Source organism: Martes martes (genome assembly GCF_963455335.1).
Source record: "Martes martes genome assembly, chromosome: 8".
NCBI lineage: Eukaryota > Metazoa > Chordata > Mammalia > Carnivora > Mustelidae > Martes > Martes martes.
Window position 1 is genome coordinate 17916507 of NC_137895.1, and position 17524 is coordinate 17934030.

The 17524-nt window shown below is 44.2% G+C and overlaps 1 protein-coding gene across 1 annotated transcript in view; it reads left to right on the plus strand.

The window, feature by feature from the left end:
- Positions 1-402: 402 nt before the first annotated feature.
- LOC308347020 (putative tetratricopeptide repeat protein 41) overlaps positions 403-17524 on the plus strand; it is a gene marked incomplete at both ends in the record, with an annotated part of 73751 nt that continues 56629 nt past the window's right edge. The window contains 4 exons of the mRNA XM_080810198.1: positions 403-1201; positions 4773-4953; positions 8583-8797; positions 16756-16916. Of these exons, the coding sequence (XP_080666324.1) occupies positions 403-1201; positions 4773-4953; positions 8583-8797; positions 16756-16916 (1356 nt within the window). The remainder of the gene's footprint in view (positions 1202-4772; positions 4954-8582; positions 8798-16755; positions 16917-17524) is intronic.

The following is a 17524-nucleotide window of genomic DNA, read 5'->3' on the forward strand; positions in this document are numbered from 1 at the left end:
GATTTCCAAATTTATAGGGGGCAGAAGTAGCAGTGGGTGGAAGGAATACGGGAATGTGGAACGGTAGTCTGGGGAAAGGGGGAGAGCCTTGGGTCCAGTGCTTGCTCGCCTTGTGGTTCTCAGCTTGTCAGCAAAAGCTTTGGGGGAGAAGAGGAATGTGAACTTCCTTTAATCCTAAAAATGAATGTTTTTTTTTTTTTTTCTCTTTTTCAGTCTTACACTAGATTTTCAAATCTGATTTGCCCGTTGCTTGGCACCTCTCACCTTCACATGTCAATAAGAAAGAAACCATTTTGGGGAAAGTTTTTGAAGTGTTTGTAACTAACAGAATTAGGAAGAAGTCTTAGAAGCCGTGGAGATCGGCAGCTATGCCAGGATGAAAATGATTGTATTTTAAGCACGATGTCATCCCCTGAGCAAAGTGAAATAAGCCAGAAGGCAAATGTAGACAAGTGTGCCCAATTTGTCTTAAAGTTCCAGAAACCCATTCAGCCTTACATCTGCTCAACTCTGAATGATTTTCAAGAAGAGAGAGACTTTTTGGCAAACTACATCTTTCCTCAGCTTAATGAGCTCTGCATTTCCCGGGGCACGTATTTCAAAGCTATAGACCTGAGGTGTGCGGCGTTGATGGCCCGGCCGCCCTTATCCTCCAACCTGTTTAGACAGCATTCTTGTCTCCACGCCCAATACTTGAAGCTCTGCCTCGACTATGTGAACAGCTGCTTTCCCTTTCTTATCTGCATGCTGGGTCAGACATATGGGGACTTTCTCCCTGACCATGTGCCTTTACTGTTCTCCAAAGCAACTGACTTGTCAAGTTTATCCCCAATAGAGCAGAATCTCTATGTTGCTGCAAAAAATGGTTATCCTTGGGTCCTGGAGAATCCCAACTACAGTTTGACGGAGTTTGAGGTCATCCAAGCGGCATTTCTGAATAAGTCTCAATTTCAGTATTTTTACTTTAGGACTGGACCCACGCTGCTGGAGACTTTAGATGAGGAAAAGGAGAGGCTGCTCTCAGGCTCTCTGAATGACGAAGAGAAATTAAGGGTTGGCAAGCTTAAGGCAAAAATTATTAACAAAGGACTCCCTGTCCGATTTTATAAAGACCTCCATGAGTTGGGTGAGCTGGTTTTCAAAGACTGGTCAGTTGTGATAAAACAACTTTACCCAGCCACTTTCATGATCGAACATATGGGTGAGTAACTATGCAGATACAGCTAAGTGTCTTATCAACATAAAGTTAGTATGTTTTGCATGTCTTCCTTGTAAGAAGGCTTTTGAAATGATTGAAAATATTCCGTAAGCATTTAAAGTTGTTACCATATTTCTGTAACATGCATTTCTCCATTTGAAGATTTTTGAAACTGGAAATAAGAGCAAATAAAGGGTCATGGAAGATTATTTAGGAATTCCAGGAGCTCAGAGAAGGCCTCAAATATCTGGCAGTTAAGGTACTAGATCTAGAGCAGAGCTTCTCAGCCCCAGCTGGTCGTCTCCCCAGCCCCCACCCGCTGCCATGGGACATTTGGCCTCGTCTGAAGTCATTTTGGTGTCAGAGTTGGGGGAGTGCTCCTGGCACCTTAACGGGTGGAGGTCCGGGGTATTGCTAAACAGCCCTCACCCTTACTGCTCAGTAATCCGTGGACCCGCAGCCTTGGCATCACCTAGGAGTTGTTAGAAAAGCATTCTAGGTCCACTGAATAAGGGTGTACATTTTAATAAGATGACCAGGGGAGTTGCATACACATTAAAGTTTGAGGAGCACAACTTGCCATTCTGCCTCTAAATGAAGTGATTACATTTATTTTTGAAGGTAGTGTCTTGTAGACACAGAAAGAAAGGGCAGAGCAATATTAGAGTATGGCAGAGATTTTTCACCTAGACAGACTTTGGGTCTGTCTTTGGGATGCGCTTGAAATTATATAAAAAAATAGAAGGTTTACATGCATATGTGTGTTGTGGGGTGGGTAAGAAGGTGGTCTGTGTCTTTGATCAGATTCTCAAAAGGTTCAGTGACACAGAAAAGGTTATGAATTACTGTTGCAGGGGCCCCATTAATGTGAGATTGCAAAGTGATGGCAGGTGGTGCATTCCCAAATGCTTTCAGGGGCCAGGAAGGCAATAGGCCTTATGGCAGGGAGCCGGTGGATCTTGGTGAACTGAGCAGGACAGAGCTGACTCACCTAAACTCATTCGAATGCAGTGTTGGTGGGGAGGGAGGCGGGTGGCGAAATCCTACTGGTGCTGATCAACTCTGCCTACAAGCCAAATCATTTTGGAGCCCTAGAAAAGAATATTGTGTCAATCATAACTCTTTGGGTTGCAGGTGACTCAAATTGCCTGAAACAAAAAGGGAATTTATTTGCTTGTATAACTTTAAAGCCTAAGATTAGCTCTGGTTCAACTCAGGCTTAAGCAGTGGGTCTAATGGTATTACCTGCCCTGGTTTCTTACTGTTTATCAGCACGGCTCTGCGGTCCTGGTACTGCCTCGGTTCCTTGCTCCTTCATCATGGAAGGAAGATGGCTGTAATAGCTCCACGTTCAAGTCCAGCAGAAGTGGCTTGAAGTCCTAGCATCAAGTCTTTTTGTCTCGATTGGGACCACGTGCTTGTAACTGGTTTAATCCCTGGTGCCAGGTGATACTCTGATTGGCTAATCCTGGGTCTGATGCCCCCTGGAGCTGGAGGTGGAGTCAGACCCTCTGGAATAACGTGAATCGAGAGTCAGGACAGGTGGGACACTGGATGGTGATCTGGGGCTGTTAAGGAAACTAGAGTAGGTGAATGGGTGTTGAGTGCCCCAAAAATATCCTGAATATTTACTACAAGCTTGGAGTTTTGGAATGTCTAGGGACACTCATGTTCTCAGACCTCAGATTTTTCAATTCCTAGATGTGTGTGACTCTGAGCAAACGACAATATTGGCAAGCTGTCGTTTCTTCTTCTACATAATGAGCTAACATTCACCACCTCGAGAGTAATAATGTGTGTAAAATAGCTAAAAGCCGTGCCTGACGCATGTGAGGCACAAAGTAAATAGCTGATGGGAACGATAGCAACAAATGAGTTCTGGAAGAACAGATGATTTGGCTAAAGCTCGAAATATGATGATTAGTGATATTCTTTGACTAATCTCAGTCTGAACTGCATGTATAGATCGATACTTCCTAATGTGTTCAAGAATCAAGTCTGTCCAATTATCTTTTGATCTCTCTGATACGAGGAATTTGAGAGGCAGGATGGGGGGTCGTTGGGAGTAGGGAGGGAAAAAATGAAACAAAATGGGATTGGGGAGGGATGGGACGGGGGAGGGAGACAAACCTTAAGAGACTCTTAATCTCAGGAAACAAACTGATGGTTGCTGAGGGGGTGGGGGGTTGGGATAGGGTGGCTGGGTGATGGACATTGGGGAGGGTATGTGCTATGGTGAGTGCTGTGAATTGTGTAAGACTGATGATTCACAGACCTGTACCCCTGAAGCAAATAATACAGGTTAATAATAAAAAAAAAAAGAATCAAGTCTATTTGGGTTAGAGACAGGATATTTCTCCATAGTATTCTCCTTAGCCTTTGATTTTAGTTATTATTGGAAAAAATAGCTTTAGACTTTCGAAGTATAACATGTGGACTAGATGTGTGAATTAGAAGTTACAGAATGGATATATTATTTAAAAAAGGGCTTTAGAAAGAAGTGCTATATTATTTTTCTTTTGTATCTTTGATACCCTTTTACCACCCAGGGAGTTCCAAAATCTGATGGGGGTGGGGGATGGGTAACCAAAGATATTTGGGAAGCCAGTGTTTATTGTAAGGCAATGTGGAGCTATTGGTTCACACTCTTAACTCATAGAAACAACGTCTGCGGTCCTTGAAGATACTTAAGATTAATGGGTAAGATTCAGGTTTACCTCAAGAGACCCATTAGACTGTGGGATCATTCTCAATTCTAAGATCTTGAAATTTGAAGCTGACTTTGGCCAGACTCTAGGTCTTCCAGGTCTCTTTGGCTCTAACTGGAACCAGAGGGCAACCCAGTTAACTGTGGAGGTACAAGGTGAGTATCTTGGGAACCTACCAGGTTAACCTACCTGGCATTCATTTTCTTGCATAACATCCTCCCTCCTGAGGATATAAGTCTCTCCAGAGACAGAAGGCATTTTGGCAGTCCAGAACAACTTGACTTTAATTAAACTGCAAGTTTAGAATTACAGTAAATTGAAACTAGAAGGAATCACTCAGAGATCCAAGTGTCTAGCCCTGCCCCTTATTTCACCAGAGAGTTTAAGGGGCTTGCCCAGTGGCAGAGTTACATCCGTACCCATGGTTGTCATTGCATTAGGGCATCTTGTCCAAAAATACGCCCTGCTCTCCCAACCCCTGCCATGGATACACTTACATACATTTGCCACAAGATTGAATTAGGTAACTTCATACTAGATAACAATCTAAAAAGATGAGGGGAGGCATGCCACAAACCCAGTTTTTAATTTTTATTTTTTTGCCCTTGTTATTCCCAGGTCAAGAAATAACTTGGAATCCTAAGTAGGATTTCATATACAAATAACTTTAGGAAGATTAAATTGCTTGCCTGTTGTTTGCTTTCGTTAGAATACGAAACGGGCTGTGAAATACGATGCCAGCATAGGGAGAAGGTGATAAGGATACAGAAGGTGGAGATACCTTCCTGGGCATTTACAATAACCGTATGTAGTGGAAAATGTGAAACAAATGTAAGGTACTAAAACTTATCTTTCTGTCTATAAAGACTATAAGCACAACTTTGAACGTTTCTATCATGAAGAGTTTACTGAGAAGTGCAAGCAAGTGTTTGTAATTTCCAAGGAATCACATAGAACCTTCGAAATCTTGGAAAGATTTGCCTTAAAGGATGTGGGATTTGATTGTAACAGTGCTGCACCTGGTTCCAGCTTAGACTCTCTTCTCAGGTAAGATGTCAAGAAATCTCAAGCCTTTTTAGGCTTGAGCAAAATAGCCTGACTTGAATGAATATGATCCCTCAAATTTCAGCTCTCTTCCCCACCTCCCCTTTTCTATGCCTAACATTCCTGCAAGAGCACCCCCGAAAAGCCACCCTTGGTTTGGAATTTCCTTATCAGATACCAGTCTGCCTTTGCAAAGTTTTCATGACTGTTTCACTTCCTTTCTTCCAGGAGATGATAAACTCCTCAAGGAGATGATAAACTCTGGAGGGCAGAGCACATCTCCTCCATCCCACCCCCGCCTTGCTCTAAGTTGGTCAAAGTAATTCCTGACAATGATGGAATGACTTTAAGGAGAAGAAATTAGATCAGGAAATATGAATAATGCATTTGTACAGTGGCGTATAATTTACAAAGCGTTTCCACATACATCATCAGCTCATTTTTAATTACATTAAGTTATTCAGCTCACACTCATTGAATGCCTACTCCGGGCCACAGTATTGTTTGTGTTTGTGTATGGAACTGAATTATCTTACCCAATGTATGCACTCATTGTTTTTTTTTTTTAATATTTTATTTATTTGACAGACAGAAACCACAACTAGGCAGAGAGGCAGGCAGAGAGAGAGGAGGAAGCAGGCTCCCCACAGAGCAGAGAGCCCGATGCGGGGCTCGATCCCAGGACACTGGGATCACGACTGGAGCCGAAGGCAGAGACAACCCACTGAGCCACCCAGGCGCCCCTGCACTCATTGTTTTATCCAGTGCCCTCCACATCAAAACACCTGTTCCCCCCTCGCCCCCCCCCCCGCCCCCGGCGTGGTACATCCTCTGCCCATCACCTCCAGGCAGGAAGAGGCTGGGGCTTGAAGAAGGACTGGGGTTGTCTACGGTGTCCCTGTTTGTCTCATCCGCAGAAATAGGGAGATCCTTGAGATACTTTTTTTTCTTCCATCCTCATCCTCTTCTTCTTACCACAGATCTCCTTTATTCTGTGAGTTTTGTATTTTGAAGGAAACTCACCACAGGGGCTGGGATGGCCCAGCCCCTCCACCTCCACCATCTCCACCGCCTCTGCCCCAGTCTCTGCACCCGCCATTTTAGCCCACTGAGGGGTAGAGCTACCAACAGCTTTGTGGTTCTGGGAACTCGTGCCGAGAGGAAAACAAGTTATTTGGTTAATACAACATGGAGCCCAGGCAAGGCTTTAAAAACTTAACAGGGCTTTGAATATATAGGTCATGCGTTTAAAAAAAAAAAAATCATAGGTTTGAATAGGCAAATCCATAGAGACAGAAAGTAGGTTAGTAGCTGGCAGGTTATGAGAGAAGAGGAGAAACAGGAAATGATGGGTCTGGAGTTTCTTTTGGGGGTGCTGAAAATGGTTTGCAATTAGTGGTGTTTGTACAACCGTGTGAACACAGTGAAAACCACTGAGTTGTACACTGTAAAGTGGTGAGATTTTGGTACGTGAATTATATCTCAAGTAAGTTATAATTTTGCGTATTTCAGAGTAGATGAGAAATTTGAAGATTTTTATTGCAAGATACAAGTCCCAACTGTGCCCAATTAAATACAATAATGAAACAAGCCCTTTGAAATTAGCTGTGTGGAAACAGGACTTTGACATTTGGAAACAATGCTTTGTACTGTAAGTTCCCGAGTCACATGTAGAGGTAACAGAGAGGGGTGTTCTTTTGAAGTTTGAAAGCATTGTCCTGACAACTGACCATCTAGAACAATACCCATAGATTGCTTTGCACTGTTTTCATTTTCTATTTGTTCTTAAGAAGAAATCATTCAGACCCTAGCCTAATTATGTGGATGTATTATATTTGTATTCTTGCTTCATTGGCTTTACCTGCTAAGAGCCAAGGAGTATTCTAGACATAGGGAACGTAGTAGTGAACAAAGAGACAAAACTCCCTGCCTCCACAGAGAGAGCTTACATTATGGAGCTAGGCAACACACATGGCAAATATGGAAAACATGTAATGGTTCGATGCCTTTAGTGCTATGGAGCAAAATATAAAACCTTGGCTAATACTGGAAGCAGGTGAGGAAGCGAGCTCTGCAAATACGGATTGGATAAGCATTCCAGACAGAGGGAACAGAAAGCACAGAGGTCCCGAGGCTGGAGGAATGGCAGGGAGGCCAGGCAGCTGGAAGAAAGCTACGGCTGTAGGGAGGGCGGTAGGGAATGAGGGTGGATGTGTCATGTATAGGGGGAGGGCGTGAGTCTTGTCTGGTCTCACAGGTCATTGTAAGGAGTTGGGCTTTTTGCTACTTTTACCACAGAGCAGTGATATATGTCACATATCTGGACAAGCTCACTCTGGCTACTTGACTGAGGAAAGACCAAAAGAGGGCAAAGGTGGAGGGAGGACACCAAATTGGATTCTGCCATTCAAATTTGCAATAACACATTGACTCCTAATTCATCATAATGGAGGTGGAATTCTCATGGAGTAATTTCTATTAAATGATCTTAACCTGCTTTAATTTTCCTATTTTATTTTATTTTAAAGATTTTATTTATTAATTTCTCAGAGAGAGAGAGAGAGCGAGAGAGAGCGCACACAAGCAGGCAGAGAGCCAGGTAGAGAGAGAGGGAGAAGCAGTCTCCCTGCTGAGCAAGAAGCCCGATGTGGGGTTCGATCCCAGGACCCTGGGATCATGACCTGAGCTGAAGGCAGTGGCTTAACAGACTGAGCCACCCAGGCATCCCTAGGTTTCCTATTTTAGTGGATCTTCAGGCTGATATCCTCTTGCTTTGCTCAACCCAAATGTCAGGCTTATTTATTTGATTCCATTCACTCATTTGACAATTTATGATCAGTTACTGTGCTAGTCACAAGCTAATAGTGAGTAAGATAAGCCTGCTAACTGCCTCTGTGAATCTTCCATCCATAAAAAATCACGAGGCACATACTTATTAAACCACAAATGTGTAAGGAACAGGGTTGGAGTCTATATGTAATGGTACCAGCGGACCTGGGATTCCTCTGCATATCTGGAAATTCTTCATACAAAAGTTAAGCAATGGGATGGGTTATACTGTGCTCACGCCTGTTCAGAGAAATCACGTTTCTGCAGTTCTATGAGCCAAACACCCTGGGAGAGGAGCAGGCTACGTCTTAGTGACACTGTTACTAACAATTGTAATTTCCAAAGTCATGGTAATCAGGATTCATGGGAATCCCTCCCATACGGATGCTTCTGTTTCTTATTCTCTGATGTGATGTTCAATGGAGGGCTGGTTTGGCAATGGTGGCTATGACCCTGGGAAGGGCTAAGCAGGACAGCTGTAGGGGCGGTGGACTGATGTAGAAGAGCCTCCCTCCCTGGCCTTTGGGCAGGTTGGGCCCTTGATGAGCCCCAGGTTAATGCGGGACAACCCTAGGACCTGTGTAGCTGGAAGGGCCTTCCAAGGTTACCATCTCTCTCCTGTTCTAATTTTACACAGGACAGAGCTAAAGCCCAGAGGGCAAATAATTTACTTGGAGCCAACTGAGGCCAAAGTTGAGACTAGAATTTCGTATCTCTTAGAGATGCAGGAATTTTTTTCTCCCTTCCTCCCTCCCTCCATTTGTAAATATTCTTGACTATATTTTGCCCCTTTATTTTTTCAGAATAAATCCTCTTCCAGTTTACAAGTCCATTTTGCTCTTGTCTGGAGAACGTGGTTGTGGGAAGTCTACTCTGATCGCCAGCTGGGTGAACGATTTCAAAAAGAAATACCCCAGCATGTTGATGGTCCCTCATTTTGTGGGCAGCACTTGTGAGAGCAGCGACATCATGTCCGTGATGCATTACTTCATCACAGAATTACAGTACAAAAACTACGGTACTGGAATCAAGCCTTTAGGTTTGGCGAATTTTTGTTAGAGATTAGATATTCCGTCCGCTGTTCCGGCGGCCGTTTTCATCTTGTTCTGGTGTAAACCCTGTATGGTCTCACTTCCGTGATCTACCCACCTCTTTCCCTCACCGAATTCAATTTCCTTCTTTCTTTTCTTCCTTCCTTCTTTTCCCAAATGTTAGTTGAGTACCTTTGAGCACCAGGCAGTGGGGATGCGAGAGTGAGCAAAATGAACAAAAGTCCTTACCCTCATGGTGCATTTATGTTGTTGGGGCGAGGGAGACGAAGAGTTCACCAACTAAAAACGTAATACAGAATGTTGGATGTGAGTTCTAGGAGGGAAAATAAAATAGAGCAAGAAGGGAGGCAGCGTGTGGTGTGTGTCAGAACTGTTAGGTTTTGTCTCGCTGAGAAGACATTGGAATGCGTACCGGAAGGAGGGAGTCAAGCAGGTATCTCAGGGATAGCATTCCAGTCGCGGGCAACAGGGACAAGGCCTCCATGACAGGACGTGCCTCCCAACTATTGCCCCTCCTGTTCGATTCCGTCCGTATTTCTCGAGCGTGTTCGTTTACTCACATGCTCGTTGAGTCACTCATTACTGAGTATTGATTGGTTGCTTGGTCTGTGACAGACACTGCCCTGGGTTCTGGCGATGTCTGCCTCAGGCCGGTAAGGACATGGCTCCCACAGGTATGATGTTCTCGTTGAGAAAGTGATAAACACCGTGGAGATTGGTGTGGTAAGGGGACAGGTGCTCGCTAGGTTGAGCAGTCTCTGTGTTAGAATAACTCCAGCTGCGGCGACAGCTCAGTCCCATTTCAGTGGCTTCTCGAATGAAGTCTTTGTCTCGCTCATGGAACAATCCAGTAAGGGGTTCTTAGGTAACAAGTGTCTCTCCTCCATGTGGTGATCTGGGGACACAGGCCTTGTCCCTCTTGAGGCTGTGTAATCCCCTAGGGCCTCAGAGTCCTCTGCCTTTGGCTAGAGGATGAGGAAAAAGAGGGGGAAAGGCTCACCTGTTCCTTTAATGCCTGGGCCTGGCAGTGATCCAGATCACTTCACCTGCCATTCTTTTGGCAAGAACTTGGCCACTGTGGGCCTGCCTGGCCACACTGAGGGTCAAATGGGGACAAAATGCTGACTCTACCCCAGAAAGGAGAGCGTGGACTTTTTGCAGGATAAGTAGCTCTCTCTGCTATACTCTGTGGAGATCTCACAGACACGGAGGAGCTAGCCATGTGGAGATTAAAATGTTACAGGCAGAGAGAACAGTTAAGGTAATACAGGTCCTAAGCCAGAAACAAAGGTGAGTTGGAAGGGAAAGCAGGCCAGTGTGGCTGGCAGGGGAGCCCTACCGGATGGAGCAGGAGGTGAAGGCCAGGCCACTTCGGGTCTGGGCTTCGTTGCACAGAATGCTAGGTTCAGATTCTGTTGAGTACAGTGGGAGGGCAGTGAAGGATCTTAACCAGGGGAGTGACACGATGTGATTGATACTTTGAAAAGATCTGTCAGTCTGATGTATGGAAAATGGATGTAGGGAGCAAGTGTAGAGGCTCGTTAGAGGCTACTGCAACGGTCCCAGCAAGTGATGACAGTGGGTGGGAGTTGGTTGGGGAGGGACGTAGCGGAGGAGCTGGGGGCTTTCACTGGACTGAGAGTCTCCTGAGGAACTGAATGTGGAACTTGAAGAACAGGAGACATTGAGGACAGCTTTGGGAAGCAAGACAGGTGGTGAGGGCTGTGTACTGAGATGGGACATTATCAGTGGGGTGGGGACAGCAGATTTTGAGGGGAATCAAAAGAGTTCTGCTTTGGATGAGAGCTAGCTAAGATCCAAGGTGTGTACGGGGAATGATAACAATTGTGTGGGATCTACCTCTGTTCCGGGAGCAGCTGGGGAGCCCAACTGCTATTTATTAGCTGTGTGAGCTTCAGTGAGTTATTTTAACTCACAGTGGCTCCGTGTTCCCGTTTGTAAAATGTGGATAATAGAAGAAATGTCTTTTAGGTAGTTGAGAAGATTAACTAAGGTAAAGTATGAAAAATAAAGACACTTAGCCCAGTGCTTGGCACTGATAAGTATCAGCTATTATTATTATTATTATTATTATTATTGGCTGTGTGCTGTGTATTTGCGTGTCTGACTCTGCCTGTTTTAGGGAACTTGTCCCTTCTCATGTGGGGCTTGTACCCAAGCGCGCATTTGGGTATTGAGTGGGTATGTGGGTCCCAGAACGAGTTTTGATGGATGTGTATTATCTCTGTATGATGGGCCAGATATCTGAGCTCTTTTGTATGTGTGTGCATGTGTGTGCATGTGTGTATCTGTGCACAAATAGGCACACGGGCATGAGTCCTCTGCGGTTGCATTTCCCAGGGCATGGAAAGTGGGTAAAATCAAAATCAGTAGCAGCAGGTGTGACTGGTTCTAGAGGACGACCACCGATCCCACTCAGCCACAGCCCAGGTGTGTTCAGTCTGGCTAGGCTGAGAAGATGAACTCAACCGAATGAGCCCAATTATGATTTTATTCCCAAAGTGAATTGTGATTTTAATGAGTGTGTTTTTAGATACTGAAAGCTCCTGAGAAAAACAGCTGCTGTCTTCAAAACAAACAGATCTTGAGGTTGACAGTGTAGAATCCATTCAGGAACGGCCGGTGAATAGCAGACACTGGTGGCACCTTGTGTCCCTGAAAGGAGGCCCCCACCTCATGAACAGCTTGGGGTCAAGGGCAAGGACTGTGCTTCTGCACTAAGCCCCCCTGCCTCTTGCAAGCTCTTGGGCAGTTTGCTTAAGCGACGTGCGCCCCAGTTTCTCATCTGAAGATGGGGGTGGGACTAACGGTGCGTATGTCAGGCTGTGTGAGGAGTGAGAGATTCTGCAGGTAAAGTACTGAGAAGAGTCCCTGGCACACAGTCGCTGTTAGTGTGATTGTGTTGTTGTGATGATGATGACGATGACGGTGACTATACCTCTCTGAGCTAGAGAAAGGGGCCGAGTGGGGGACTGCTAAGGGAAACAAGAAACTTCTATTCATTAACTAGATTCGGGGAGGGATTGGCAACGCAGCAGTTTGCAGGGGAGCCCAGCCCGGGTGGAGGCTGAGGGGAAGCACTGCGCTCAGTTTGGCCTCTGCAGCCCAGAAGCTGGGCTTTGCCTGGGTGCGGTGAATGCGGGCAGGAGAGGGGGAGCTTCGGCTGAGAACACAGCTGGCTGGGAGGTCCAGGGCTTGGAGCACATTCAGCTTCTTTGCAGAGTGGTTCCCCAGGCCACCTGCAGCTCCTGCGGGTGCCCTTTCTAGAAGGGACCCTGAAACGTGCCCTGCGAAGCTCCCATTTCTGCTGTTCCGTCCTCGCCCCTGCTTGCCCGGATAGAGGAATCTTGCAGCGAGAACTGCCTGGAGTCCGCTCTCCCCACTCCCACGCCCCTCGCCTGCCTCACAGGCCACTGATGTTCTGTGACGCGCTTCACAGAAGGTCAGGAGAGAGCGGCTGACTTTCTTGTTTACATATTTCCTCCTGTTACCCCCACAACCCCGGGGGCAGCCCGAAGAACAATGAGTTCCATTTACTGAACCCGCTTTCTGAGTGCCGGGCTCTGTGCTAAGGGCTTTATCAGCATCTTATTTAATGCTGTCAGCAGCCAGCACTCTCTCCGCAGATGCACAGACAGGGCATGTGTGGGCACAGCAGGGGTTCAGACTCAGGTCTTCACCCAGCTCCAGGCCCCTCGTCTTTGTACTGCTCTGTCTTGCTTCCTTGAACCAACAGAGGGACACTTTGCTTTTTGAGTGATTTCCATCAGGTCCTCTCCTAGCATCAGTTCCTGAGGGTCTGCACTCAAATCGGTGATGTGGAATGGGCAGAAATACTAGCAGGACTTCTTGGTAGGGCTTGCTAAGCCTTGTGCCCTAGGCCCTAGGCCTGACTGACTTGGGGTCATGGGTTCGAGTCCCATGTTGGGTGTAGAGAGTACTTAAAAATAAAATCTTTAAAAAAATAATAAAGAGCACCCTCCCAATGAGAGCCTGATAGGTGCCTCTCTCCTTCACCTCTAACTTTGACCAAGTGGCAAGGATAGCCCCAGTCCCACTGTATTCTAGTTTGTGTGGGTGTCTCCCTGCAAAGACTGAACTTGGCATCCTGGGGATCCTGTTATTATATGTGTTACTGTATCCCTTACAGTCCTGCAGGTACAGGGAGCCGTGTCTATTTTTTTTTTTTCCCACTGTGGCACAGAGAAGTTTATTTTTTCAAACAAGAGAAAAAGCGTAGCTTAAAATTAATAAACATCATACTCATGCATATAAACATCAAAAATAACATGTGTTTGAACCACATCTATTTTATTGGACATTGTCCCACTCTGTGCCTGACGCAGAGCCTGACTAATAGAGAAGGTTCTCAGTAAATCCTCATTGAATGGCAAGAGATTAACACTGCCCCAGACGGGAAAAAATCAGTCAATCACTAAGTCCTTTTGTTACAGGGTATTTTGAAATTGTATCAATTGACTTTTTTTCTCTCCCCATAAATTTACCTATCCTGACTGGGTCTTCCAACACTTGAGATGTCACCATTTAAATTAGGCAATAGGCCACTGTCACTGAGTAGAGATAGTTTGACACTAACAGAATAAAGAGACATGTTTAGGATCATTTTCCACTCCTAGGAATTCTGACTATCTCCAATATTATTTTGAGGAAAAATCATTTGAATCACCCCCAATGGGATTTTTAAAACACTGGGCTTTCCTTTGTGTATGCAGATATCTGTAGGTATCCTCCTTGAGGGTTTTTTTTCCCCCTTTTTGTCTGGGGTTATTTTTTTTGCTGATTATTCTGAATGATATTATGCTTTATGATTGTCAGGCTGTGTGTATTTCCTGAGGTTCATGCAGTTCCGTTTTGTCTCTTAGCCTCCACCAGCTTCACACAAGAGGTGAGCCGTGCCTTCCGCATGTGACTGCTGGTGAACCATACGCGGCGGTGGTGACCCACGCAGCTTGAAAACTCAAACGGAGTGGTCTTTAAATGATGATGTGTTGCCTACAGGAAAACTACTAGCAAATTGGTGTTTTTAAAGCTCCCATTGATTTGTGTTCAAGTTTCTTCACCTTCCTAGGCCTGATCCTCACCTATGAAATGAGGATTTGGACTAGACTATATCATTTCCAGAATCCCTCCTGCTCTAAACTTTAGTTACCTAAGGCCTAGAGTCTTGATATTGCCCATATGTTAAAGATTTGGGGGAAAAAAATTCCCAAAAAACCTGGAAGGATGAAGCACCAAGATTAAATGTTCTCTTCCCATTCTTGAAAAATACATTTTATTGTGTACCACAAGCACAAATCATCTTTTTTTTTTTTTTTTGAAATTATCTCTACACCCAACGTGGGACTTGAACTCATGACCCTGAGACCAAGAGTTGCACATTCCCCTGACAGAGTCAGACAGGTGCCCCTGTCTTTTTTGATTCCTTCTCCTCCTTTATGTCTCACATTCATATACAACCTTCAAGTCATTAATTTTATGGCCATTTGCTAATTATAAAAATATCTTTAAAAATCAATATATCCAGTTGTAAGATAAGTCCTAGGTATATTATTTATAGCATGGTGAATGTAGTTAATAACACTGTATTACATATTTGAAGCTGGGTAAGAGTACGTTTTAAAAATTCTTATCATAAAAAATATATTCTTTTAAAATTCTTCAAAAAAATTTTTTTAAATAGGCTCCATGTCCAAGATGGGGTTTGAACTCACAACCTTGAAATTAAGAGTCACATACCCTATGACTGAGCCAGCCAAGTGCTCTGAAAAAAATGATTTTGTATCTGTGTGGTGCTGAATGGTAACCAGACTAATGGTGGTGATCATTTTGTAGTGTATACGAATATCGAATCATTCTGTTGTATGCCTGAAACTAATATAATATTATATGTAATTTCTACCTCAATAACAAGAAGTCCCATGCTACCCTCTACTCCAATGTAAAAGAGAAAGATAAAGTAGTTTATTATAAAATAACATGTTCTTCAATATGTAAGCGCTCAGACATGATTTCGGTGGAGGCCGCAGTGGAGTAGGCAGGTGCCTGGCTCTCTATGGAAATGACTGTGGAAGCAATAGCTGTCAGGGCAGACTGGCCCAGGTGTGTTATATTCAAGGTTCAAGCATCACGAGTGATATTCCTCTCAGGGTTGTGATTTTCTGAAGTGGTGAAAAAGTCTTGGTATCATTTCAGACGAAGGAATACTTAGTCTTCCATCACATTATATGGTAGTTGTATTCCTAGAAAATTCTATGTGTTTTAAATCTGCAAATTATTTTGCATTTGCATGAAGATGGAGTGGGTTTCTAGGTGTGGTAATTAGTAAAGTTTCCCCCCTTATGTGACTGACAGAACATTTGAAAGTCAGGCGGACACCAGGACACGGCTTAATTGTGCGTGACTGTCTTGTGTTGTAGAATGTCTAGAATCCCCGGGGCCCCCCCTGTTGAGTTCCACTGCTCTAATCAGCTTCCTGTTTTTTGAATGTCATGTACTTTCCTTCCTTCACCTCTGCCTTATCTTGCTGGGTATACCCTTGTCCTCGTCTCTAGCTGTGCATTCTCCAAGACTCATCTCAAATGTCTTCTGCACACAGCTTTTCAGTATTGTGATGGTTCTGTATCAAACTCCAGTAAACTTCAGCCTCATATTCTGCCTTCAAACATGGTTATTCATGTACAGAACCCATTTTCACTTCCCTTAACTCCTTGATGTTATATTATAGATTACTTTATCTCCTCTTGGCTGCTAGCTCAGCACCTTGCACATAACAGGCAGCCTGTAAGTAGTTGTTAAACGTAATTATTCTCAATGCTTCTAACTGAATCTTAATGCATCTGAGAGGCTAAATCCATTAAAGCTTCTTTGCATAACTTGATTTTCTAGATTCTAACAAACTTAAATTTTCAAATATTGGCTTTGAAAAATAAAAGCAAGATCAAAGTTGTATGTGCTAAAATGCCCTTAGAATATTAGGTAGTTGCGGGGCAGTGCCTGGATGTCTCAGTTGGTTGAGTATCAGACTCTTGATTTTGGCCCAGGTTGTGATCACAGGATCGTGTGATCGAGAGCCCTGTGTCGTGCTCTGTGCTGGGCATGGAGCCTGCTTAAGGTTCTCTGTCTCTCTCCCTCTCCCTCTTCCCACTGCTCCCCCTCACACACGTTTTCTCTCTCTTTCTCCAAAATAAGTGAATAAATCTTAAAAAAAAAAAAGAATATTAGGTAGCTAATTACAATTTTGGGGTTGCTACTGCTATGTCACTTAATAGAGTTTGAAAGTTGGTCCTCTTATTACATCCTCTAGCCACTGCTGGTTCGTTGCCTAATTCTCCCTGATAATTTCCAGATTCCAAGGTCTGGGGTCCAGTATTGTGGGTAGAGTAATTTAGGATAGGTTATGTCAGATTTAATGTGGGCAAGGAGCGCGCAGCCCAAGTACCAGGTGGGGGTTTGGGGAAGTGATGCATGGGTACATGGCTATACCGCCTGGGGAGGTGGTCCAGGCACTTAAAGTGCCCCCTGACATTACAGAGCTGCAGAAACTTCGCAGACCACATAAACTGGCTTCTTTCTCCCCATCCAACTCTTTGTAACATGATCTATTTTTGCATTTTGGAGAACGAGAGTAATGCTTTGGATCATACAAAATAATTTTTATATACAATCCTGAAAATGTATAGGAGACATCTGGTGGTAAATATCATTATCCCTTTTGGGTTGAATATTTTTAGGCTGCTAATCACACATATACCTATATGTGTCAGCTGTACAGCTGTGAATAGCACTCATTGTTCCCAACCCCTTCCGCCTCCCCATCCCATTAACATATTCTAGCAGCGATGGAAGCATTTTTGCCTAATCTGAGCAAATTCCTATGCTCTAGGTACTCAGCTTGAAACTGATATTCTTAACGAAGACTCAAACGTCTTGGTCTTTCCACTTCTTGTGGAAGTCTTCATTGCTTCCATCAGTTTAAAGCCCTGTATACTTGTCCTAGATGGAATCGAAGAATTGATTGGCATTTATGGGATCTCAGGACAGAAGGTAATCTCTTTTTAAAATCATACTTTTTTAATTGCTGTTTTATAAAAAGAAAACACCATAATTTAGAACGTACATAACATCTTTCCATTGCATCGCGTATCTGTATCTACAGGCAACATTGCTTATGGTCACTGCTCTCCATTTTATTGGACAAATACTTCTGTGGTGGCACTTAGAGTGGGTCAGGCACCCTTCTAGGAACATTGGAAATATGAACACATAGAATTCTCAGAAGACCTCTGTGGAAGAGAGACTGTGATCATCGTCCCTGCTTATGCAGAGGGGACAGCGTGAGGAGATGTTAGGTAGCTTTATGGGGCATCTGAAGATGGTGGTAGACTGGAAACTCACATGTGGGTGGTCTGGTTCTAGAAACTGTGACCTTTACTCCCAACTGGGCTTTACTCCCCCCACCCTATTTTATACTTTTATCAAGCATTTATTGGGCCCCGAGTATTTTCTTTATGTTGCATGTTTTGATCTGCCTCATCTACACTGGTTTTGCACATACCAAATTGGTTGCTCCTTAGTTTTTATCCTGTTTGAGGTAATATTGGATCCATGGAAACTCTAAGTCACCTTGGTATCAGCCATTACTTTGTGAAGCA